The sequence below is a fragment of the Lates calcarifer genome, linkage group LG19 (genome assembly GCF_001640805.2).
Source record: "Lates calcarifer isolate ASB-BC8 linkage group LG19, TLL_Latcal_v3, whole genome shotgun sequence".
Lineage (NCBI taxonomy): Eukaryota > Metazoa > Chordata > Actinopteri > Centropomidae > Lates > Lates calcarifer.
Genome location: NC_066851.1, coordinates 3279383 through 3306938, shown reverse-complemented (window position 1 = coordinate 3306938; position 27556 = coordinate 3279383). Strand labels below are relative to the sequence as shown.

At 38.9% G+C, this 27556-nt stretch overlaps 1 protein-coding gene across 1 annotated transcript; it reads left to right on the top strand.

The window, feature by feature from the left end:
• The first annotated feature begins 1028 nt into the window (after positions 1-1028).
• Positions 1029-26602, top strand: pals1a (protein associated with LIN7 1, MAGUK p55 family member a). The gene is made up of 17 exons (XM_018695081.2): positions 1029-1247; positions 12514-12816; positions 14201-14375; positions 14929-15029; positions 17099-17206; positions 18365-18442; positions 18819-18959; positions 20345-20506; positions 20853-20930; positions 21154-21337; positions 21557-21628; positions 21761-21832; positions 22090-22257; positions 22367-22456; positions 23534-23646; positions 23771-23881; positions 23997-26602. The coding sequence occupies exons 2-17, from the start codon at positions 12643-12645 to the stop codon at positions 24171-24173; spliced, it is 2004 nt and encodes a 667-aa protein (XP_018550597.1). The 5' UTR covers positions 1029-1247; positions 12514-12642; the 3' UTR covers positions 24174-26602.
• Positions 26603-27556: the final 954 nt, after the last annotated feature.

Below are 27556 nucleotides of genomic sequence, written 5' to 3'. Positions count from 1 at the left end.
ATGTTGAGTTTATGACACATATTAAGCCATTATGACACATTATGACATATTAAGCCAGTCTAGAGACATAGCAGTATTCATTCTTTTGAGGTTTGGCGTATTGTGTAATGCAGTTATTCAGACATGTTAAGTGGGCAGTTTTGTATTAATAACTACAGAGAGCAGGGATACAGTTTACTTGCAATGAAAGTAAGAAGGTAATAAGTATCTAGTAAAAATAACAGCTTGTATGACTCTATGCAGACTCAACTGACTTCATGTGAACCTGTTTTTTCTATTTCAGTTTTTCTATTTCAGATTTTTACTTCAATTGTAGTTGAAGTGTTTTTTTCTTTTTGGTAGATATTCAAACTGCTATTCCAGCTGCACTTTGTTAGAAATGTTGTTAGAAATGAGGGTGCACTGGTGCTGATACTAACCTCGCTACATGTTGCAGCATCTGATCCAAGTTAAAACGTGATGATCAACAAGAAATATATTTTCTTTTTTGTTTGTGACTCTTATCTAAAAACATCTTAAACTGGTCTTATTTTTCTCATGAAAATTTGTTTTCATCCTCATTATTGTCCCAGTATTTGTGTTGATCAGTAGGCTAGCAACGGGGTACCAAATTTATTATCATTTTATGTTATAATTTAATATAAACAAAAAGAACACCAACGCTACTGTAGTTAAATGAAGTTTTAATATTGCGAAACAAAACATTGTGTAATTCCATTTAGATTGTAATAGGCATTAAAAGTTGGGGTACACCAGGCTTTAATATGTATTTTATACTTCCTATATTTGACAAAAAAATATCATAAGTATCGACCTATACATTTCCAGATGCTCTTTCGTCGTTTCTGCTCATATTGAGTGAGAATTTTGGCTAATTTGATGCTAATTTATTAGTAGTTAATAATTCCAGCGTACAGCGGTCACGCGTTGCATTCCACCGATTGGCTTAGACGAGAATCATTTCATTGCTGTTTCCAATCAGCGGCATCGTTTTATCGAGTAGTTGGTATGTTGTCTCCTCCCCCTCTCCCGAGTTGGAAATGACAGTCTGAGGAGGAGGAAGAGCAGGAACAGGAGAGGTCTACGCTACTGGGTCCAATAAACGAGCTGAAAGGCTGTCAGAGTGAAACTGTGAATTAGAAAGATAAACCTAGAGCTACAAGTAGTTGGATTAAAACTAACACTTACTCACGAGTTCCCAGTTGGATTTAGCAGCTAAGGGAATACGCAGACGGCTCAGAAACAGAGTGAGTATTCCAGTGTTTTCGGTCTGCTCTGAAGTGGCTTTGTTATCAACAGGTGCTGCAGGAAGAAGCGAGTTAGCTAGTTAGCTGCTAACGTTAGCCTGATAACCTTAAATAAAACCAACCCACATTTGCCAAATAAAGTAAGTTTTTGTGGGGTTGGCTACCCGCTTAACTGATTGAAAAGTTTATACCAAATACCACGGTATTTCTACTGAAAATCAAGCTAATTAGCTTCATGCTCAGTTACTTATTACTTTGATGGTGGAACTGGCTAACCAAAACAGTAATTTCTGTTGGCTAACGTTACTCACTTACCATTGACTTTAGTTTTGTTCCTTCCAGCCAGTTAGCTAGCTGTCACTCAGTCAAATACAGAAAGAAACTAACGTACAATTTTCGGTAATATTAGCGTTACATGCTGATGTTAATTAATTGTTCACAACAGAGGACTGTGTTTAGTTTGCGTTTTGTCATCTGAGGTTTGTGTTTTCACCCCGTGAAGTTGTATAACTGTAACATTACAGCGTGTGTCTAATTCTGTGGTAATGAAAACAGATAAACCATGAAATGAGAAGTTAAGACTAAAGCTGTAATAAGTTGCCTCTCAGGTAAAAGAAGAACAAATAACTGCCTTATGTTTAGGAACCTTATTTCTAGTATTTGTCTACTACATATGTAAGAGTGCAGCAATACTAATTAAAACTGTATTAATGGTACAAGTATGTTGTATGATTTCCGCTCTTTGTTTTTCTGTGTTTATCTGCTTTTTGATCCTCATTAGGATTGTAGGTGTCAGTTAACTGTCAAATATATTGAAAAATATTACAGTATCACACAGTTTTTTTTTTTAAGTAACTCAGGCCAAAAAAGCCTATGTTGTATTTCTCAGATGCAAACGTTTGGGTTGAATGCAAAGGAAGATATGTATGAAGAAATACGGACATAAGGATGTAAAGACGACTGGCAAACATGTTCACCTAATGTCATCAGTGACAAGGCTCGGTCTAGAAAAGTGCTGACTCTGAAGTAAGCTTATGTCAGTTAGGGCTGAAGCATATGAACAAAAGTGGGACTTTTTTGAATTGCATTTTCATTAAAAAAAACAAACAAACTGACAACTAAAATGATGATGATTTGGATTTTGCAGGGGTCTCTACTAAACAAGAATGCTCCCTTACATCTGAAAAATATGATTTGTAGGCCAGGGCATCTCTGTAACTCCACAATTACTTCATTTATAATGTTATGTTGTGACACATTTTACCATTATTAGAAAATTGCAGCTCCTGTGATATGGATATTGCAATTAGCCACATTGCAATTTCAGTAACATTTTGATTTTAATTGTTCAGCCCAAATGTCAGTGAATGATTCTCACTTTGCAGTGTCATGCTCTGTACCTGAGGCTGTCAGCATGGATTTGATGATAACACTGTGCTGCTTTGACAGTTTATTTGACACCTTGTTGTGGCTAAGTGTTTTGTGTTGTAAACTATTCTTCATAATCATTTGGATTCAGTGAGCTAATACTTAATGGCTAGTAGACGGTGTAGACAAACGCACCCAATTACTGGGCAGGTATAAGAACACAATCCGTGCAGTGTAAAGCTTTAAAAAAATAGTTTACATATTTGGTCTTGCACTGAATTCCAGATAGTTGGATACATTTCCTAATAAGTTTAAAATGTGGTTTTCTGTATACTTTGAAAAGTCACTAACACTAAAATGATCCTTATGAAACTTGGCTTTGTCACATGTAAAACCTGTCCAGCTTGCTGCTGTTCACATGGATTGTTTTTGGAAAAGTCTTGACAGTTTTACTGACAAGTTGAATCTAGGTTTTAAAAAGTATAAAGGGAGTTCTTAGTTGATATTTTGCATATACATATCCGTATTTATATTTATCCATCTATGGGAGTTTGAGGGTTCTTCTGCACTGTGTCTTAGCTGTTCCTAAACCTGCACACTTCTGGACAGGGATCTCAGATTTTGTACCTGGAGTCTGCTGGAGCCACTCTCCTAGTTTGGGGGTCACAACCCCTAATGATCCTATTACCATGGGGTCCACTTTAAACTTCACACTCCACATCTGTCCAGTTGTTTCAGCCCCTGGTAATGTCGATCTTCTCTCTGATGTTATTGTCAGCTGGGATTGTCACATCTATCACTACTGCTCTCCTCTGCTCCTTGTCAACCACCACTGTGTCTGGTTTGTTAGATAGCAGTTGTCTCCCTGGAACTTGAAGTCCAACTTTCATGCCTGAGACTTGTTGTTGGATGTGGTTCTGGTTCTGGTAGATTGTTGTGGTCTGCACATATACACTCCCTTGCCAATTTATTATCTTTGTAAAAGCAAAATGTATGGCTGCACTGTGTATTGGACTGCATTAGATTTCACAGGTGTCCCAAAAAAGTGGCCACTGAGTGTATATTTCACCAGTCTACAGCTGTGTATATACTGTATATGACAGCATGTAAACACTGATGCTTTGAAACTCGGCACTGACCTTTAGATAGACTCTACAGCCAGGTATGAGGTCATGTCGCTATGGTGACAAGGTCAAGGCTGACTTTTACAGACACATGTACACACAGAGTGAGCTAGTGAAGCAGAGAAGTGAGGACAGCCAAAATACAGAAGTCCTCTGTTCTCTGGAATGCTCCCTTGCTCACTCTCTCACTACTCTCATTCTCATTTTGGTTCTCTGACCTGATTGGGATCCAAAATGAGGCTGCTGCCAAATCAACATGTGTCACCAAATCAGGGTTCAACTGATGTAGACACTGGGGCTGACATTGTACATTGAATATGATGAAGTTTCTTCCCTGGCCTAATCAGTGTACTTAAATCAAGTGTTCTGTGTGAGCAGTTTCATGTTATCAGTCAGTGAAACCTGTCGCAGCCAGCTGAAACAAGGGGTTGGGTGGCATACCATCAGAAAGAGTCACATAGTCTCACTTTCAGTAGAGTTTAAATATTGTAATAAAAACCAAAAACAACCCAAAAAAAACAAAATTATTTTACAAACAAATTATATTACTGAGGCTATTTCACCATTTAGAAAAAAAAGAAGAGGCATTATTTGGATCTTTTAGACATTGATAGCAGGGTATTGAAAAATCTGTCATCTCTGTTCATCTTTTCTAAATAAGTACATCATAACTGACACAAATTATTTCAAGTTTATGTCTGTGCCTCCCCCTCTCCCTCATCTTGGCTCCTTTTCTGTTTGTCTGGTACAAGGTGGTACAGCCCTTTTTAAGAATGTACTTGTGTGTGTGTGTGTGTGTTTAAGTGTGTACTGTTAAACACAAGATAAGAGTCGGCTCTGCTTCTGCTCCCAATGACATTCACATTTCACACACACAGACTCACTGCTTTACTCACCCTGTGTCAGTTGATGGCATTTTACATGTTGTGGATATAATGTCAGCCTTCTTGAGGATGTTTTTTTTTTGGATAAACGTTGGTGGAATTGGTTCAGGGGACAGATTCAGTTCAGAGGACCCATGTTTTGACTGATTTATACAGTGTGAGCATAGAAGTTGTAAATTTTTGCCACGTAGAAGGGCAAATTAAAATATGTAATGTAAGTAAAAAGACCAAAAAAAATTATTCAAAAACCTACAATGTCTGCCCTGCTTTATTCCATCTCTCCCTGCCTCTCTCTCTAGAGCCACATGTTTTAATGTGGGCCAACAGGTGAATATCACTTTTACTTCTGTTCTTCATTAGAACTTTGCTGCTGTACTGTAAACTGCTGTAATGATCATGCTAATTGATGTGTTAGTTACTGCTGTATTTAAATGGTTGGTGAACAACAGAACATAAACCACTTGTAGGATTAAAGGGGAATTTCACTGCTGGTAAAGGTACATACAGCAAGAGAAAACGGAGAAAAAGGTTGTATACTTCCCTACTGCTCTAAAGCAAAAAAGATAAAATAAAATAAAATAAAAAATCACTGTATTTTATTGGTACTTTTCATAAGGCATCTGCTGGTTGTGGTGTGTTTAGGGAATATAGGCTGTTTCCCAGGCTAGCAACCATTTTAGTAAACAAGCCTCTTTGCTGAGGTTTTTGTTCATTTTTTGGAAGTTTTTTTGCTCATCATGGTGTCCAGCTTATATCACACCAGTGTGTAAGGATCACAAAAACAAATAGCATGTTGGAGAGGGTTATGCAGATCATAATAAATTTTACTCCATTTTCATTAACTCTAAAGTTAATTTGTGGTTTGGTCATTTTAAGACAAGATTTTTGGTTGTAAAGTTTACAGCTTGTCACTCTGCTGCTCCTGCAGTGCATCTAGAAATATGTTGTTAGCTGTTTATATGAGACTCACTCTCATGCTCCCTCATCCTCAGTGGAATCAGTGGCCTCATCCTAAAAAGAAATAAATAAACAAGTGAAGTTTGTTGCAGTGAGATGAAGTCAGTTCTGTTTCCATGGGTGTACATCTGTCACACAAACATCACACCAGTCATCACAGAGCACCAGTGGGTGCAGCTAACCATGCTACCCCAGCTTCAGTGCCGCTGTTTCAGCTGCAGTTGTAAATATATATATTCTCCATATTCAGCCTCAGACTAGCGCCAAATATCATCCAACACCTAATCATAGAACTACTCTTCTATTAAATACACTGGTATTTTATTTTACAGCATCTCCCTGTTGCTACAAAGATTGTTTTGGTTCCTGACTGTGGACATGCCCTATGACTGTCCTTGGAGGCAGGCCTACAAAGAATGAGGAAGTACAGCAGGTCTATCTAAGCAGGTCACAAAACTCCTACAGATGACATCAACCGGAGGAGTTCTGCAGGTAGAAGCAGAGAGATATTTTAATATAGGGAAGGCATATGGAATCATAACCCCTTCATGTATATGTGTACTCTCCAAACAAGAACTATGAAAATCAAGTTGAAAAACGCTGAAGTTGCACTTTAATGCCTCTGTTGCTCCTGCTGCGCTTTTGCCCGAGCTATCAGTGCATTGCACCTGCTGATGTAGTTGGACATATTAGGTTTTGTTTTGATACGCTCAGAAAAAAGAACTCCTCACTTGTTTCACATTTTGTTGTGTTGCAGCCTTATACTAAAATCGTTTAAAATATTTTTTTTTACCTCATTTGTCTACACTCAGTCTCAGTACTTTCTGAATGCATGGTAAATAAACAAGTATCACACTGAGATAATCCTACAGTAAACAACAGACATTGAGTTTACATTTAGTCCTGCTTTATGCTATATTTGCTATTACTACATATTTGCTTCTTGTCAATATTTTGACACACTAAGGAGTAAAAGCCATATCCATGTCCAAGTGTCTTTATATGTTTGTTTTAGGTCGAACACCTTTAAAAAATGAGTTAATGTTAAAAGTGTATATTATGTGTACCTTTGTTGTAGTGGGATTTTAACTCTGGCATTGATAATGCTTCTATTTCTCTGTAAGCTATTACTCTGTAGTGGTATTGGAGTGCATTTTTTTTTTTTTTCACACATATGGATTCAGAGTAGCAGTCTCTGAGTTGTCTCTTGTACCTGAGGCTTACAGGTATGTTTGGCATATAATTTACACAAGTGTATTGTGAATTGTTTAGATCATTTCAGTAACACCTTCAGGAAATCATGAAATTACAGCATTTAAAAAGTACTGAGAGCATTTTTGAAATGTCTGTATGTAGTATCACTGACATTACATGTTAATGCTTTTATGATATTTTTATTTAAAACTTATAGTCACTTTAGTAACATATCAACATTGGGATATGTCATTGATTTGATTTCGAATAATAAATTTAAATCCAATGCTTAGTTGGCAAGGAAGGAACCAGTTGCTGCAGATGGAAGCTGTAGTAAAAGGAAGACAGAGTTCATATTGAGCTCATGATAAACTGTGAGCTAGTTGAAGGAGTAAAACTTGAAGAGCTTTTTGTTTCCAGTAGCTTTGCCTTGAACTGTTGTCTCCACAAGACATGCATGCATACACACATTCATGCATACACACCAGGGGGTAAGCTGTGGGAACAGATGGTGTTGTGTGTGTGTTTCGGTGGGTGGGATGGTGGGGGGGTATCAATCCTGTGTGTGTTTCCTCAGCAGTGTGCAGTCCAGCAGGTCAGCAGATAAAGGCTTATTCAACCAAGTCGCTGGTCTGAGGTCAGGAATCCAGCTGGACACAGCTGTAGGTCTCCGTCAGCCATGCTACAGACTTTTCCAGCCAAACATGGTGTCAAAACCAAACCCAGCATCAGCCTTTCTACCACATCTACAGCACATTCAGCCAGAAACACTGCTGTACAAAGACAGCTTTCAGTAAGACTGTATGGATCAACACTCAGAGCAGCTCATGGATCTGTTTATGCTTTCCACATCATTGGAACAGCAGTATTTTAATGAACCTGCCTGAGGAAAAAATACATTTATTCACTTCGAACACATGCTTGTAAGCAGCTTCATTTATGTCTACTGACGGTGCTACTCTTAACCTGTCTCAGTGTCCAAAATCAACATTCTGATTCACCTGTCTAAGGTTAGTGAATTACAGAATTGTGAGAATTCATTTTAAAAGCCAACTTAATCAATACACGTCATGCAAAAGGCATTCATCTTAGCTTCAGTGTTGTTTTGTATGTAGTATCAGTCAAATACAATCATTTTAACACTTAAACATACACAATGTTGAAAAAGGAAGGATTGTCAGTTTGATAATTAATACTGCATTTATGCTGCCAATCAGATGCCTTATTCATAGCCATTCTTTTATATGATTTTCACTTACTCAGAGAGTGTGCACAGTGAACAGCAGAGACACCAATGGCATTATATAACTGATATAAGCCATGCCATTGTTATGTTAATGTAATTTGTGTTAATGTCAGGCCCTGACCTGGTTATTCAGGTAACAGCACATGTTCACATCATAACCTAGGAACTCTTATAATCCAATGGAAAAAAAATCTCAATGAATGCAAATGCTGGTGAGACATATTAAATCTTCATACTGATTCAAGTATGTATATGTTCACATGGGAAGACATAAAGTATATTCAGAATCCAGTACAGATGTTAAAGAATGTTTGGTTTCTGTGGGTTTTTTTAGTTTTAATTTCTTTTTATTTAAATCAAGCAGCCAAATAGGAAAACTGTTGAGGTTAACCTCTGACATGAGTTTGAGCTATTGGGAATTTTATGACACTGACTGTATGTCCTAGTTGGTAAAAGAACCACAGATTACAGAATGTTGGCAGAATGGCGGCAAATGTACCTCTGCTGTCAGTTATATGACAAAAAATTCCAATATTCAGCCAATTTTCTACGAGCTACAGTAACAAACTGCAAATACATACACAACAAATGTAGCTAATTTAGACTATTGAGCTGGTTTGACTACAAGGTTAGCACCAGTGCTAATCACACTTTGAGGAAAATTTTTCCTGTTTTTCTCATTCTGCTGACATTGTGTGAATGCAGCATAAGCAATTTACAGTGGTTCTGTTTCATTTAACTTCCCAGTAATGCATTGTTGTTCTGTGAGGGAAGTGTGTCCCTTCTGCATTTCAGTAGCCATGTAGCCTACAGTGTTGAAACCTGTAGCCCAGCCCAGTGATACCTTATTTGTGGGATGTGCACATCACAACAATAGTTCAGATTTTTCAAAATGGCAGTTTGCTTGGTAACTATACTTAATGGGAGCAAGAGGGGCCTCTGATTAAAGATTTGAATTCAGGCTGCTCCTAAAGTTAAACATTATTTATTTAAATAAACTTTTGAACACCCTTTTAGCAGTTTTGCCATGATATGCTCTAAACTTTACCCTCTGAATGGGACACATTTATTTGTATGTTCTTTGTTGTGAACATGGGGACCTTCTTAGTCTGTTTTATAGGTATGTAAATGCGCTGTAAATTGTATTGACTTTTAAACCTTTAACCTTTCATTTTTCAATTGTTAATTCAAATAATTTTCTTTATTTTACTGGCATAGAAAAAGTGTTTTGCAGAACTGCATTACACAGTTATGTACAGTACACACACTGCATTCATTAAATACTCATACCCCTTCACTTTTTTCACATTTTGTTATGTTGTTACGTTCAATCTTATTTGATCTAGGGCTTCAGCTTCTAGCTGGGACACGCTTTAATACTTTAAAGTACTCATGATCTGCCCCAGTTGACAGGAGCAGTACTGACACTGATCTGTCAACTATAACATAAGTTTCACACAGCGTTTTTAAATCATTAAAGAGATACCACTGGTATGGGACTGAGAGTCAATAGAGAAAAAGTCTGATGTTGCATCACAGCATTTCTCATACAGGCTCTATTTAGGCAGGTAGATTAAGACCAGCACGGGTAAACAAAAGCACCCAGTTTCAACAAAACCCCTTATTTCACTCTTTTCACACTAACTTATTTTTGGCCACATAGCTGTATGACTTGTGTGCGCTGCGGTAACATAGTGGGGACTAGAGGATTCTCTGTGCACAGCCACCTGTCAGGCATTGAAGGAACATCAGTGAATTGTAGTGTCTACCAGTAGTCTGCATGTGAAGTATTTAGGGGACATCTGTAAATTGTAGTTGGAGAAAATAAACTGAACTGCATGAGTCTCTGCATGGATATCAGTCACACACCCACCACCACCACAAGAACATTTTTAACCTGTGGGAAACACTGCATCACTACTTTAAAGTCCTTTTTTTTCTATTTTGTCTCAGTGATAATACTTTACTATTGTTCCCAACATTCCGAGACTAAAAGGAAATGAGATAATACAAGTGTAGCTAGGATGTTGTGATCACTCACACACACATAAACCGTATATATACACATATACTCCCTTCCCCCATCTATGGAATTTTGTTCCCAGGGCTGCCTGGCATTCCTCACTGCTGCATCATGGGACCTCTGCTGTGTGTGTGTGTGTGTGTGTGTGTGTGTGTGTGTGTGTGTGTGTGTGTGTGTGTGTGTGTGTGTGTGTGTGTGTGTGTCTGTAGTCCTGCTGGTTAGAGATAGCTGTTTTTTGTGGCACTCAAAGATAAGGCATCCATCGATCTCTCACCCATTTATTTTTACCTCCCCTCTCTTACTCTCTCCATTCATTGCTACCTTGTTTGCTCTCTCTCATCTTTCCCTCCATTTTCTCTCATCTAACAACTCTTCCCTCCCACTACCTCCCTACAAAGTACTATGTTCATCTAATATGTGTGTGTGTGTGTGTGTGTGTGTGTGTGTGTGTGTGGTGGGGGGACCACCCGGCAGCTGACAAAGCTGTTGTCATGGTTATGTTTGGAGAGTGGGGGGCTGTCATGACATTGTTGTCTCTGAACTACCGAAGAGAGACCAGTAGAGAGACATAGAAAATGACTATGTTGTGTCTTGTGTTGTGCTGTTGTAGCCCGTCAATGTACCAATTAATCAGCAAATAAACCAGCCAGTCATACATTCAATGAGCATTTTATTAGGAACACTATACTAATACTGAGTAGAGCTTCCCTTTGTTCTAAAAACAGCCTCGTTCTTCATGGCATGGATTCCACAAGATGTTGGACACAGTTCTTTAAGATTCTGCTCCATGTTGACATTATTGCATCACGTCATTTCTGCAGATTTGTCAGCTGCACATTCAAGCTGCCAATCTCTACCATATCCCTATTCTGATGATGTGACTGTGGAGGCTGCTGAAGTTCACTGAACTTATTGTCATTTTCCTGAAATCAGTTTGAGACAGCCTTTGCTTTGTGACATGGCACATTATCATGCTGGAAGTAGATGACTAAATTGTGGCCGTAAAGTGATTGACATGGTCAACAACAATACTCAGGCTGTGGCATTCAAACAATGACTGATTAATGGGCCCAAAGTGCGCCAAGAAAACACTCTGAGATGTCTTTCTGTTCTGCACAGCTGTAAACAGTGGTTATCTCAGTCACTGTAGCCTGCTTGTCAGCTCAAACGAGTCTGGCTATTCTCTCCTGACCTCAGTACATCAGTTAGTCACCAGTGACCCACACAGCCACGAAATTAGTTGCTCATTTAGAAAACAGGTGGGTCAGACTGGAGACCAGCTGTCATTAGACAGGGCAGTCATCTGGTCAATTATAAACCAATTAGTCACTCGCTCAGCCAGTAAACTAATCAGATTTTTTTTTTGAGCCATTAAGGGATAATTCAGTTTTATTAAAACATGGGTCATGCTTTTGTACTGCTAGCCAATGGTCATCATTCCTTTCTGTAATAACAGGGTAGGTACAAATGCAATGGTGGAGATCTTGGAACAAAATGAAAAGAAGCCTAAAAAGACGTCTGATAGGGAAAGGAACACAAGCAGTCACATAGCAAGACAGGTTTTAAACAAATGCCCAGTTTAGACTTATTAATTTAGAAGAAAAAAATAATGATGAACTTTAAAATGAATACAAGCAGTCTGTTTGAAACTTCTGTTACAGGTTAGACCCACTTGGTTCAACTTTGGCTCACTGTGCTTACCGTAGTTCTGCACACATCATTTTCCTTCGCAGTGAAGGTTAATTAGCAAATTTTTGGTGCCTTTATTTCAGTTTTACTTCCAAATAAAGCGATATAGGGCTGCCCCATACACATTTGAATCATCAGTCAACTCAAGTCTCATTTTGTCAGTGAAATTACTGCATTTCACTTAGCTACACATCATTTGTTATAAATGTGTTCCATTCCCTGCTCAGACAGTCTCCGCTCTAGAGCTGAAGTCGACATTAACAAGTGACACTGACATGAGACTCACGTCAGTGTCACTTGTCTGATTATCAGACGACCTGTTTTTTTTTTGTTTTGTTTTGTTTTTTTTTCCACCCTTGTCTCACTGGAGGTGATATCACTAAGTCCCCTGATTTCAACTATTACCTTTAGTGCAAATTTATCAGAACTGCTAGAAATGATGGCCAGAAGCATAAGATCAGAGTTGAAAGGAATTATCTTTTAGTTTGTGTTCCAGTCAGAAAATGTAACCAGTTAGTGAGCAGTTGATTAATGCAGTGAGTACACAAGTCAGTTATTTGGTTTGCTGTAAGTGTTGGTGTTGATTGTAACACTGTAGACCACTTCTTCACATGAACCCACTGTTTGATGTGGTATACTGAAAACTCATCCAGCCTTTGTTTGACCAGTCTTAACAGACTGTTGGTGTCAGGTAAATAATTACAGTATCACAGAATGTTGGGATGCAGAATGGCACCGGTCAAACCAGATTAATGACATAATTTACTTGCTTTCTCCACAGGTAAAGGTATCATGGCTGCCCTGTTTACTGAGCTACCCTCCTAGACCTCCCGGATATATAAATATACATACCTAAGCATCCCTGGAATCCACACCAATACACACTTTAGACTTTTGGTGTGTGTGAGGGATGACGACCTCCCATTTAAACGGCCATGTTGCTGGGGAGGGAGGAGGAGGAGATGAAGAGCTGAGGGGAGGACAGCAGCATCGAGAAATGGCCGTCGACTGCCCCGGAGAGCTGGGCGGTCGCATGCTGCCACTGCGACGATCTGCACAACTGGAGAGGATACGACAGCACCAGGTACATGCAAACACACACACACTCACACACACACACTTGCATACACACTCCATTGTTTATTTAACTCCAGATTAAAGCTGGAAAAAGCATACAAGCCAAGTTCAAATAGCAGTGGTGGAATGTACCTAAGTACATTCCACTCAGGTACTCAGGTCCTCTACTTAAGTCTAAATTGCTTTTACTCAAGTGTTTACATAAATGTATGCAATGCAATGAATTGTTACAGATTAAATTGCCCCAAATTTTATATAGTTCAAATGAAACCCATCTTAAGTATGGGGGACCATCTTGTTCCATGAACAACTAACATGGCAAAGAGAAAGAGTAATGATGTTTTACTAAGGGGATCTGTCTTTCTTTAAATTTGCACCTGCTTTAACCTGGGACTTTTAGTCCCAAGTATAGGTCAAACACTGGATCCTACATTTCCCAGGTGTCAGGTGCTCTTCCACAAACCATCTTTGACCAAAATGAAAAGATATTGGCATGCAGGGAGCATGTTAACCAGACAACAGCCAATATTTCTTCTTTGTTGTTTCAGTAACTCAGAGAAGAAACTGTAGCTATAGCTGGTGAAATCAGCAGACGCTGACTTCAACTTTCACTTTCTACAGCTTGTTAAGATCCTTTAAGGAGTGTAAATTATCATTAAAATCTCAGCTCTGCTTTCCAATATCTACGTGTTTCTTTTACAGCTGGCTGTTAAAGATGTTTACAGTGACATATTTTGCATACTGATCTCACAAACATACTGTATAACAACATATGGTTAAGGTTTATAGTCTATCTCATCTCAACACGAACAGATCTCAGGTAGCTTATTTTTGACTGAGAGAAAATGAACTGGTCATTTCCATGGGAATATTAGGTTATCTCTGTTATTGGACCTCTTTGTGGTTGTAAGTTGTTTGATAAAGACGTGGTCCTGTTTATAGATTGGCAGATTATTCAGTGTAACAATTAGCATTTGAAAAGGAATTAGTGATAATGATATAAATAATTTATTAAAGTAGAGAGGCTGGATGGAGCAGGGCACTAACTGGGAAATGAATGCACATACAAACCATGTCAGAGAGAAAATTAGCATTTTTCTTATTGTCCCTTAACCAGTAAGGGTTTGTCCATTTGAACCATTCAAGTCATTATCTCCCTCTCTCTCTGCAGTCATCAGCTGTGTGAATAGAACATGGAATTAAATATGTATGACAACACACCTCAATAATATAAAAAGCCTAAATATAGGATGTGTTGTGTGACTGTGACTGTAAAAAATGTGATTAAAATACTTACATCGAATATACATATTTTATACTTTAATACTGTTAAACTGCAGTGTACTGTGTTCCTGTTTCTGATGCATTTATTCATCCACTTTTGGTGTTAGGAGGATCTTCGACGTCGTAGAGAGGAGGAAGGTCGGCAGCTGGACCTGAATGCCTCACTCAGACTCAGGAAGCTCTCCCAGAATCCCCACATCGGCATCGACAACCCCACATTCCTGGAAGACGCATACATATCGCAGCAGGGGCCCGCCAGCCAGCATATACGTGCACCGCTGGGTAAAATACTCACACACAGTTAACAGTAGAACAGCAATTTTAGTAAAGATCTCAGAGAGGAAAGGACAGAATTAAGACATTGAGGTGAAAAGGATGTTGGAAAGATGATTTAAACTTGAAAAAAGAGGGGTGGGGAGAGAAGGGTAAAAATAAAGAGGTGGATAGTGAAAGCTGGGAGGGAAAAGAATGTAAGAAGGACTGTTTACTGTCAGGGAGGGAATTCCTTAGGGAGGGAGAGAGGGATGTGAGAGGCTCTTGAGGGTGACCTAATTAAAACTTTGTCGGGGGTGGCAATGTTTACACACACATAATCACACAAACAGGAACACACACTGTAGAACTAAAGTCCTCACTAGGAAATGAGAAACTCACCATCACACACATTAATCTGAAACCAGGACAAGCAAGCTGTCTCCTGCCATCATCCTCTGATCATCTGAAATAAGTGTGATTTAGAGCTTTTTATCAGGCTCAACTCTTGTGTTTGATTTGTAAAAGTCAAGATTTGTAAGTCTGCCAAAATGTATTGATGTGAATGTGTCTGTTTTTCCAGAGTTGGAGGAGTTGTTGCTGTCACTGAAGCAGGTCCGGGGCTGTCTGTCCGACCAGCAGAGTCAGAATGACATAGAGCTGGTACTTGCACTACTAAACAAGGTAATATAAAGGGAATTAAATGGAAAGAGCCTTGGGTGAATGTGTAATTGTGGTATTTTTCAATACTTTCTGACCTCCGAGGTAAAAGAGATTTACAAAGACAGAGCAGTGTCGTCTCTGCTGTCTGCGCTTGAGCGTCTGTGACAACAGGGGCCTCATAAGATTCCTGCAGCTGGAGTGAAAACTTTTTTGGGAGGAGGGTTGTTAGACTACAGTTAAACATGTTTTTGGAATTGAAGCTACAGATAATACTGTGGCTGTATTAAATTTTTATGCCCAAAGCTAACAAATCTTCAGTGTTTGTCCTGGTATATTGTAACCTTTGTCAGGGTGACAGAGCCTCAGATGGCCCTGTTAAAGCACAGGAATTATTCCATGAACACAGGAACCTTTTAGGAGCTCTGAGGCTTTTAGAGGACACTAGTTTTGGTTTCTTGGGAGTTGTTCCTGCTCCTGGTGTCCAGATTTCTGATGGTCCAGGAGCTTTCTGGGTGGAATTTACACCACTCAATGCTCATTGCTGACTAGTCCAAAAAAACAAAACACAAAACGGATATCTGTGTCACCACAAATGTATAATTGATTGTAAAACTGTTCCAGCTGCAGTTCACCACTGTATTCAGCACCAATATTGTTCTTGTAATGTTGCTGTTGTTTTGGTAGCATAGTCCTTTAAGCTTTTAGAAAGTCATTACTAACTATGCAATTATGACACCTTTTAACCATTTTCAAATCCTACGCTCAGTGCCCCATAATGTGAAACAGACAAAGTGAAAACAGAATTTAATTAAAAGAAATAAAAAAAAATAAAAATAGAAATAAATTAAAATTAATAGTGTATACTATGTGTAGGAGGTTGTTATAGGAGTGGGATTTTAATTCTGGCATTGATAATGCTTATATTTCTCTGTAAGCTATTACTCTGTAGTGGTATTGGAGTGCATTATCTCTTTTTCACTTGTACGGATTCAGAGTAGCAGTCTCTAAGTTGTCTCTCGTACCATCAGCCCTGTGATGGACTGGTGATCTGTCCAGGTTGTACCTCACCTCTTGCCTAATATCAGCTGGAATTGGCTTCAGCCCCAATTCAACCCTTAAAGGACAAGCAGAGTATAGATAATGGATGGATGTTTTCCCTTTGTCAGTATGGGGTATTGAGTGTAGACTGGTGAGGGAAAAACCTGAGCTGCAGCATAACAAACAGGTCTGAATATTATATATTACTGTACTTCTGGCTTAAATCCAGTCCACATTACAACATCTTTTGGCAACACACAGCATTAGCTAATCAGATACATACCAGTGTGCACTCCTCTTAGATTAATTTGTAACAGTGATGCTGTTTACCTGGTGATTGTTGCAGTAAAATATAACTCTTCAAATTTGTCTTCAGAGTTATGGATCTATGACTCAAATTGGCCTTCCTGCATTATATTTCACCATCTTACTGTTGCCTAAAGTAACATGTCCACCACACCAACATGTCTACCACACCAACACTGCCCCTTGTGCTTCTTAAGGCAGTGATGTATTCTGAATTGCCAGCCTGTATGTGTCCCACTCCTCACTAGATGAAGTCTGTGATATATGATGGTGTTGTTTGCAGACCAAGAAAGGAAGGTGTTGGTGTTTGAATGGAAACAAATTAACACAAATTAAAGCATCTTGATATTCAGCTGTCACATTTGCAAACTCAAATGTGTGCCTGCAGCTATACAGTGGTATTTCTGTGTTATACATGTTGTTCTAACAGTGATTCTCATTAACCACACTCTAATCTATTGAAATTTCAGTTTGAGTAACAGAGAGGTGGCAGCATTTCTTTGTTCAGTTAGTTATCAGTGCTCAAGGTAAACTTCATGGACACTAGCAGCTTAAAATCAGCAGAAGGAAAAGCTTGAATGAATATTAAACAAACTGAAGCACTTTCTATCAGTTGGTGATATGCAGAAACAGAAGAATAGAGGTTTCACAGAGTATTTTGTGAAGGAGGAAGTTGATATGTTTTATGTGTAAACTCGATTGCTTGCATTCTGACAGAATATCCTGCTGTCTTTTTCCCTCTTAAGTCTGACTTCCAGTCAGCGCTGAAGATCCATAATGCTGTGGCCACCAGCATGCACCGACCCTCTCCTCCATACCCACACACACACCAGGCACTTCAGCTGGCCATGGAGGTAAGACATGATTATTCAAATTTAATTCATTCCTTGACGATCCTTGTTGCATCATGTTCATTTGACAGAAGGCAACCCCCCCCCATCCACAAACACACACACGTACAAAATGACAATCTGGGTCAGCGAGTGTATAATAATGGGGTTGGAGACAGAGCAGCTCTGTTCCAGATCAATTAGAGATGAAACACTAGTGCTTACAGTATGTGCACATACAGACACACACTTTAGCAAATACACACATGCCTGCCAGCCAAACTTTTTTTATTTTGTGATCATATTTTTAAACACCAGTGTGTTGATACCGATGTCAGATTCACCTCAAACCTTACTTGAGACAGAGCCAAAGCTGTTGGACCGAGCAAAGTAAAAACGTATAAGAACTACCAGATGACACCAGGTTGATCATAACCAGTTCAAGTGAAGCCAGTATCCAGGTTGCTAACACTGTCAGTGCTGTAATTATTTTTCTGCTACAGTCTTGAGTTGGCTAGCTGTTAGAACTATTCATGGCTCATTTCAGTGGAATCTCATTAAAGACCGACACATTATTTCTGCTCTGTGTTGGCATCTCCGCCCCCTGCCCTGCATTTGGCTTCAAAAAAGAAAAGCTTTGGTTCACACTGTACTCCTAGAAACATGTTCCTCTGTCATTATGAGTGAAGTGGAAAAAAAAATGTAAAAATAAAAACAGCCACAGTGAGGAAGATAATTCAAACCACCTTCAGTTCAAGTTCAGTTTTATTTAAGTTTTGGATTACGTCAAGGTCAGATTGAAATACATTTAAATCCCTACCCATTTTAAACTTGGGCACATTTCACAGATTATCTTCTGTATAATCAGGCTCATTATCATACTACAGAATTATAAAATGGCAGAAAATGTATCTTTTCTAACCAGAGTAAATCTAACCACATTCTGTAAATCTTTTGTTTCTTTCAACAAATTTAAATTCCAACTTCTTATCTCTTTGCCAGCCTCATTTTAAAGGGTCTTTTCTGTCTTCCCACTTGTATAATATTGCTCTCATATTGTAAAATGACTTAATTAAGTTCAGGAACAGTTGCATGTGCTGCAGTGATAATTTACTGAATCATATCTATGTTAATATTTTACATAGCTACCAATGATGTTTTGTGTTTTTGCCCTGTTTTCAGGTCAGGAATCTCATCCAGTCAAGTCAGATCAAAGAGGGACTCGAACTCCACAGCCTGCTGTCAGACACACACATCCAGGTAGAGAGAGACACACACACACACACTCTCAAAGCAAGTCAAGAAAAGAATCCTGTTGTAAGGTTGCACAATTGATTGAATATCGATCGTAATCATGATTTTAGGTGAAAATGTTTGGTACAATTTTATTTATATTTTGCTTCTAGGAAATAAACTGTAAATAAGGACCAGTCTTAAATTAGCAGGAGTGTAGACAGCATGAATGTGAAAGCAGTGCTCTGTTTATTCAGTGTGAAGGTGCAATAAAAACATTTTGTTCCTAAAATCAATGAATAATCATGAAACAAAATGTCTGTATAATCATGCAGCCCTATACTGTGATGACTGTTGCTGATCCAGTCTTATAGTTGTGTGTGTGTGTGGGTGTGCATTGCAGTCTTTGCTCCTGGCCCATGACAGCATAGCAGAGAGGGAAATGCAGCCTGAACCACTGCCTGTCCAAGGAGAAACACTGACCCAATGGGGAGGAGAGACTGTCAAGATAGTTCGCATTGAGAAGGCCCGTGACATACCACTGGTAAGACATACATACATTCGCTCAAAATCAAGTCTGATTTTCAGAGAGCTGACGTCCTGACATCAAAGTGCGTTTCCAGGTGTACAACTACACATGTGAAAAAAGCCTTTTGTGTCTCCATTGGGAACTGTGTGAAGTCTTCAGTCAGAGACATTGTAAGGTAGAGGACAAACCACTTAAAGAATCCTGAATAGAAAAGTCCATAACACCAAAGATGGCAATTGTATGACACATACCTGCCCTTCCCCACAAAAAGCCAGTCATCTGCTTTATAACAGCTGGACCTGGAAACATATCAAGCCAGTCGTGTTGTTACACTGAGCTTCACACTAGCAAACATCAGACAGAAAACTGAGCTTTGCTTCATGACAGTCTTTATTGAACTGTAAAAGACATTCTTAGTATTCATAGTAGAATATAACCTGTGACAAAAAGTGTTTTAAATCTTATTTTGGGGGAAAGTCACCAAACCTTTTAAATAGCTTTTTTATCAGATTTAACTGATGATTCTATAGATGCATGGACTGATCTTGTTAGCCCAAAATAACTGCCTGAGGACCAAGATTGCTGCAGAGTGGTGAGACTTGCCTATAATGTAAGTGTTGGAAAATAGTTGCAGCTTCAAGGGGAACTTGAACAATTGGTTCCATCACTTTAGACACAATGTTGTCATATAATATGAGTGCATGGCCAAGAAACAATGACAGAACTGTATTGAAGAGCATTGATAATGACAGAGACACATTTGCTCATCATGCACATTTCAGTCACTTCATACCCTGACACATGGATTAAGGAGATAACAGAAGCCAGATTCATTCACATTCTTTTTTATAACCACAAGATATGAAATGAGCATATTTGACTTTTTTTTGCAAACAAATGTGTAAAGGTGTACAGTTACTATGTTAAATAAACGTTTCCCATAATTTATAGCCACTGTGAAGATGGGTAATCTTAGTTAAAATATTGGTCTAAATTGGTTAATTTAGACCAATATTTTAACTTTGTCATTACAGACATGTAGTTGTGATATGGATGACATGTCATACATCCTCATCCCCATAAACAACAGTGGCTCCCCTTAGGCTTTGATAGCACCTCTGTAGAGTCATAGTAGATATCAATAATTCAGATACTGTCGTTATCATCTTCTGAATATTATTCAGTTTTTATACTCTAAATCTTTTTAAGCTGTACTTTTAGGCTAATGTTGTAAAATAAATGTCTGTAAAGAGTTTTGTTATCTTTCAAAAAGCATCAGCTTTTTTCCCTTGGTCCTTTATACTGTAAATAATACACCAAATCACACAGTGTTACAATACAGTTTTTCATCATCTCAGTGTTTGTGTGTGTGTGTGTGTGTGTGTGTGTGTGTTGTGTAGGGAGCGACTGTTCGTAATGAAATGGACAGTGTCGTGATCAGTCGTATTGTTCGAGGTGGAGCAGCAGAGAGAAGTGGACTTTTATCAGAAGGAGATGAAATCCTGGAGATAAATGGCATAGAGATCCGAGGGAAAGATGTCAACCAAGTCTTTGACATTCTTGTAAGTATATCCTCATATATTTAACACCGTTCCTTGATGCACGATTAGGGCAAGCTATTACCATTGCTATCACTATTAATCTGTTATATTACAATTACATGTTACAATATAGGTGTTCACATGGATATTTAGTCTCTCTAAATGTTACGCAGACATTTTACCAACCAGGATTTAGATTGTACATCCAAGGCAGTATTAAGCTGATACTTTGATTCCATGGAGTAAAACAGTAAAGCTGCTTGTAGGGTACATGCAGAATTAGAATAGATGTCAGTTACAGTTCAGGTGAGGAAGGCAAGCTGATGAACTGTCTTTCTCTCTCTTTCTTTGCGTGTGTGTGTGTCAGGCGGACATGCATGGCCTGCTGACCTTTGTGCTGATTCCGAGCAATCACAGCAAACCTCCTCCTGTCAAAGAGACTGTGGTGAGTGCTGAGTCCTCAACATGACTGGAATGTGAAAAGTTGGTGGTTTAGTCTGGAAGAGGTTTTTTTTTTTTTTCCTTCCCCAAACTGACTAATGAAAAGTACTTGCTTTTGGTTAGCGAGTGCTGATTATTTGAAAATATTCTAATCCTTGCTGTTGGAATCATCTTATAAATCTGTATCCCTGGTTGTCTCCTCTGTTTCTCCTCTTCGTCTCCTCCAGATCCACGTGAAGGCACATTTCGACTACGACCCCTCGGATGACCCTTACGTGCCTTGCAGAGAGCTGGGCTTGTCCTTCCAGAAAGGAGATATTCTCCACATTATCAGCCAGGCAGACCCCAACTGGTGGCAGGCTTACAGGGACGGAGACGAGGACAACCAGCCCCTAGCTGGACTGGTACCAGGTACTACTGTCTGTCTGTGGTTGGAATCTTTTGGGGTTTATTCATTTATTTTCTTGCGTATCTTATGTCTTTGGGTGCAGCATGTGGAAAATGCTTACTCAGACCCTGGTGGACAAATGCACAGGGTTGGTGGTGGTGGTGGTGTGCTGTGACACTCCACTGAATAATATGTGTTTGCTCTGCATTACTTAATATGACTGCTGTTTGTTTTTTCCACAGGCAAAAGTTTTCAGCAGCAGAGAGAAGCCATGAAACAGACCATAGAAGAAGACAAGGAGCCTGAAAAGCCTGGTCAGTTCCTCCAGCATGTACAAATATAACCTTATTACAGTGAACAACAAAAATTTTACACAAAGCGTCCCTAAATGTTAATATGTCCTGTAGCTCAAAGAAAAGTCGGTTTTAAAGTAAAGCTGTTTACAGGGAAGCTGTGGTGTGCAAAGAAGAACAAGAGGAAGAGAAAGAAGCTGCTGTACAACACTCACAAGAATGATGGTATGAACTGTTTGTGCCTGTCTGTGTGGCTCTCACCAAAATCATCAAATCAAATATAAACTGCTGATACTTTCAGTCAGGCATCTGCATGGATGTGTAGTCATGGAGGAAAAAGACTTGAGTTAGGCGAATGGGTGTCACGCTTGATTCTAATGGACAAAACCTTTTAACCTGTACCTTAATTTTGAATTGTTGCTACATGACCAAATTCATTTGTTATGTCCATTCCGCTGTTCCGTTGTTCTCTGTTGTTCCAGATCTTGATAATGACGAGATTCTCACCTATGAGGAGATGGCTCTGTACCACCAGCCAGCCAATAGGAAGCGACCAATTGCACTGATTGGTCCATCCAGCTGTGGACAGGGAGAACTGAGGCAGAGACTGCTCAACAACCAACCAGAACGGTTCGCCGGAGCTGTACCTCGTAAGATTCTCACACACACACACACACAGAGGACACACTCTTCCATGTGTTTGTGGATGAACAAACTGTGTTTTTTGGTTTTGCGGGTGTGTGCGTCCATGTGTTGTAGACACCACGCGGAGCCGTCGAGAAGGTGAGCTGAGCGGTCGGGACTACCACTTTGTGTCTCGTCAGACCTTTGAGGCAGAACTGGCAGCTGGTAAGATTTCACATTATGACACCATTCACCATTAGCTCTTTGCTGGAATGTCAGATTGACATGGTTCATTCTAGCTAGAGTATACTATACTTTACTCAGTTTTACTGTAGCTAGAAAACCTCAGAGGCGTACTGATAGAAGTTATATATTGATCAATGAGCAGCAAACCGTATATATGTATATGATGTGACCTTGCAACTGATTAGTCAGAATCACTGAGCGTGGCATCCCATGTTCCAGTTAGAGCCATTTCTCCAGTACCTAGTGAGGATAAATGTGGCTTTATCCATTTTGAAATCAGATACCTTCAGACTTTGCTCCATAATTATCAACATGACTAAGTGATGTTGTCTGTGCATCCATGGTCACAGTCCAAACAGAGACTGCTCAAAGTTAATGTGTGTTTTAATGATGCTGATTTGACTAAATATAAACCATATGAAGAAGCCACCAGGCTAACTCACAAGCTGTGGTGTGTGTCTCAGTTTTGTGGTGACATGATACACACTCATGCTGATTGTTTGAAGCTTTTCTGCTGATCAACACTTAGTGGCAGTAATGTGCAGAAGTATAGAAATGTATCAGCAAAGGTGGTGAGGGAGGAGACTGCCAGCAGTTAAACACGGCTGCGTGAAATGTCCACAAAATTGGATTTGCAAATGATTCACGAGGAAGGAGATAATATGGGCGTGTTAGTTTGACCTCAAAGATACACACAATTCATTTTCCTGAAAAACACCAAAATGTAGTTTGAGTTACAGTTTGATTGACATCCATACCTTTGAGTATAAAATGTTGAAGTATTTTTATTTCTTCCAAACTAAGTTGCCTAATTAATTAAGAAAAAAAAACAACTTACAAATAGCATTGCTAAAGGGAGTGAAAACTAAGCTAAAACAGCCTGTGGATCCAAACTCTCAATATCATTTTCAGACTGTGTTGAGAAAAAGAAATGGTACAAGATTACAAATAATAATTAGGACATCTTCTGATAAGAAAGATACTTGGGTCTGACACAGCGTGGAGTTGCCACATTCAGCGTGATAAACAACATTTGGTCTTCTGTACCTTTCCCAGGAAAGCTGATCGAATCTGGTGAATTTGAGAAGAACCTGTACGGGACCAGTACAGACTCAGTGAGACAGGTCATCAACACTGGAAAAATCTGTGTGCTCTGTCTGCACACACAGGTTGGTAAATTACACACACACACACACACACACACACACAAAGACAGAGCAGGGCAGCATGGTGAGATGAGAGAAAATCAAAGTAGTTTCAACTACAGAACTGTGTGTGTGTGTGTGTGTACAGGCTCTGAAGGTGCTGAGGAGTTCAGACCTGAAGCCTTACATCATCTTCATAGCTCCACCCTCACAGGAAAGACTACGAGCCCTATTGGCTAAAGAGAACAAGAACCCCAAGGTACACTGTCTACACTGTCTGTTTACACTCGCTCTAAGATAAATATCACTGGTGTTTGCATCTCCTAAACGTTTGCCTCATGTTTAAGAGTGTTTGTGTCTTTGTGTGTTCACAGCCCGAGGAGTTGCGGGACATTATAGAGAAAGCCCGGGAGATGGAGCAGAGCTGTGGTCACCTGTTCGATGCTGTCATCGTCAACCTAGACCAGGACAAAGCCTACAGTGAGCTGCTACGACTCATCAACAAACTGGACACTGAACCTCAGTGGGTGCCCTGCTCTTGGCTGCGCTGAAAACACTCTCTCACTCACATGTACACACACACAATTACGCATCATTCGTAGAGTAGACACATAGAGTCCATGGAGCCCATTTCTACAAACTGGACCCTGAAACACCTGTGTGGTTTTTACACAGGGTTATAACATGATATTAGGGTTGATGTTAGGATTAAACTAATGAGGAATTTTGAGAATAAAGTTGCAATATTATAAGAATTAAGATGAAATGTAAGAACATTGAGAGATGAAGTTGTAATTTTACATGAAAACATCATAGTTGGATAAAATCATAGAATTAAGCTGTGATTTCACCAGAAAAGTGCAGTCATATTTTAGGTCATAAAATTACAAGAAAAAGATATTTATTTTGAAATAAAATGTGAATGCATTGGGTAGATGAATTACATGAGCATGTTTTAGTATTTATTGACTACTCTCACAGGACCTGTGTTTGGACTGCAAAGTCACTTTGTGTTATTGTCTCTCAGAATGAGTGCAGTTAGACATCAGCAGAACATTAGCTCTGACTCAATGGACAGTACACCACTACTTGTTTTCATGTAAAACCACAACTTAATTCTTTTATTCTTAAAATATCTTTTTTTGTAAAATTTGACTTCATCTTAAAATATTATACATTTCTACTCATAAAATTCTATTAATTTTATGACTCTTTCTTGTAACATTGTGACAGTTTCCTATAGCTTAGGAACTAAGTGTGACTTTAATCCTAACATCTTATCTTCAAAATAACCTTTGCTGGTGATAAAATGATTTATTCACAGAATTCAACTATATTAGAACTATAACCATGACTTTATGTCTGTAGTGTTTTTATTATGAAATTACAACTGTGAAAATTTTTTCTTATTATTTCAACTTTGTTCTCGTAACATTACAACATTTTCTCGTAACATCTGCCCTAATACTTGTTGTACAGCAGAGGATAGATACTCTGCACACAATCAGCATTTTGTAGAATGTATTGACCTGGTGGCACTGGTAATTATGAATACATAAAATGTAAGCTTTCTGTGTATTGACCGTCCTGAAAGGGAGGAAACCCTCAACAAACTGATTTTGGATGGTGCCTAACTGATCCATGATGTTTTTCTTCAGTAGGGACATTTTTATAACAGAGGTTTCTCTGACATCATCACAGTTCCTGAAATACTGAGATTTCTTTTTCTTTTGGATGTTTTTTTTTCTTAGAGTATGGAGATGTTCGTTCTTAGAGATGCTGGGCCTTTTAATGCAGCCTTTGACTTTATTCTGTGATCACATAAATTATGATGCCCAAATAATTAGAACTTTTACAGTGAGGAGGATCAATGTAAAAATGTAATTTTGAATTCAAGCTCCTTAATTTTTTGTTAAATGACTCTGGCTTGGGTTTGGTCCCAGGCCACAAAATGTGTCCAGATGCCCCTGCTGAGGAGTTAATGTGAAAATCACACACACTCAGACATTTAGTACAAATTTAAATTCACACTGAGCCACTGCATTTATTGCTATGAAGAACACTCACACATGTCCTATACGTGCACACCGCAACAGTGCGTTAGCTGCCGACTTTCCCCTGTGCTGGGCAGGGGGGGGGTCTGCTGATGGCCTGAAACTGCAGCCTTCTGGACGCTGACTGACTGACTGACCTGTTGACTGACTCACTAAATGACTGGTTGAAAGGCTGGTTTATATCTGGCTCTCCTGTTAAAATGCACACTACTGCAATAAACACTAAATTAAAGGACACAGCACTTGATATCTCTTTTTACTGGCTGACTGTTTTATTTTCAACCTGTTTTTTTCTGACTGACCAATGACAGATTAATGCATCAGCTGACTCTTTCTGTCCTGTCTGATCACATTTAAGTAGATCTCTGAGCCTGAGCCCTGAGGGGTGCACGGGTGAAGGGAATTTGTAGCTTTTAGCTGTGTTCCTGATCAGCACACAATGCTGAATTTATTATATATTTAGTATGAGTGTGTGCGTGTATGTATGTGTGTGTGTGTGTGTGTGTGTGTGTGTGTGTGTGTGTGTGTGTCCCTGTCATTGAAGACATTGAAGTATTATTATGACCTGAAGTAGACCTGACACCATATCACTGTTATCACTGTGTAGAGCATTCACACACATATATATATGTGTGTGTGTGTGTGTGTGTGTGTGTGTGTGTGTGTGTGTGTGTGTGTGTGTGTGTGTGTAATGTTGAAAATAGAAGTCCAGAATGCACCAATAGAATTGCAGGTTTCACCCCCCTTGCCTCCCCACTGTTGATCCAGGAGGGAGAGGGGGACAGGGGTAAGTGAAATGAACTGTATTGAATGTATAGTTAAGTGATACCAGTTCTTGTGTATCAGATATCACATCTTCCTGGGAAAATCTGCTTTTTGTATGAATATTCACAATGAATAAATAATAGATGATTGATATAAAATGACTTGCTTTGTGCTTTTGTTTAAGGTTTCTTCAAATACATTTTATTCCAAAGCATACCTGGCCAAGAAAACTAAAGGCAAACAGAGTAACCTTTTCATTAACTAAAATAATGAGAAATAATTGACTCCTCTACTTTGTTTTCACCACCTCTGACCTTTTTAAACCTTCAGCTGTTTGCAGCCCAGAAATTTAAGTCAGTAGACGTCTTTCATGCAATTTCGACAGAATTACAGGTAGCTGCTACAGTTTCAAAGTCCTGGTATTGTTCATGCTGAGTCATTGTGACACTGTCATGGCTTACTGCAACACAATAATAATAATACAGCAGAGCGTCACTAATAACACTGTGTTAGCACTAACACCTGTCTTCTTCCTATGATAAGTTAAAATGTCCATTGTGAAAAAAGTCTACAATGGCACAAATGACTGGACATATGCAGTCTTGACGTTTTTAAACTGTTTAAGAAGAATCACAGGAAAATCTAACAGTCAGAGTGGTTCAGTTATATAATACAAAATATGACTACTACCATTGCTATTACTGTATTTGATTAATTCATTACTTTATTAACATGTTTACAATTACTACTCCCTCTGCTACATTACTGTTTCTGTTTTTTGAAGGTTACATCAAATATATTTCTACCATAACGTCTCTACTTTACTTTTTTTTTTTTAATTAGTACCATTAATATTACCATTAAAACATTAATTAAAATGTGTGTAAGTGTGCATTTGAAGGTTTCTTACTGTGAAGGGTGAGGACATAGATGTATGAATATTTTGCCTTGATAAGAATGCATGTACGCCTACCATAGGTATTCATAGGTGGAGTGTGCATTCTTTCTATTAATGCCTTCTGGTCACCTTTAAGCTGTGTAGTTATGACCTCACCAAAAGACAAGAAACTCTTCTAACGGATAAACTAAACAAATCAATCAGCGTCATTTAAACA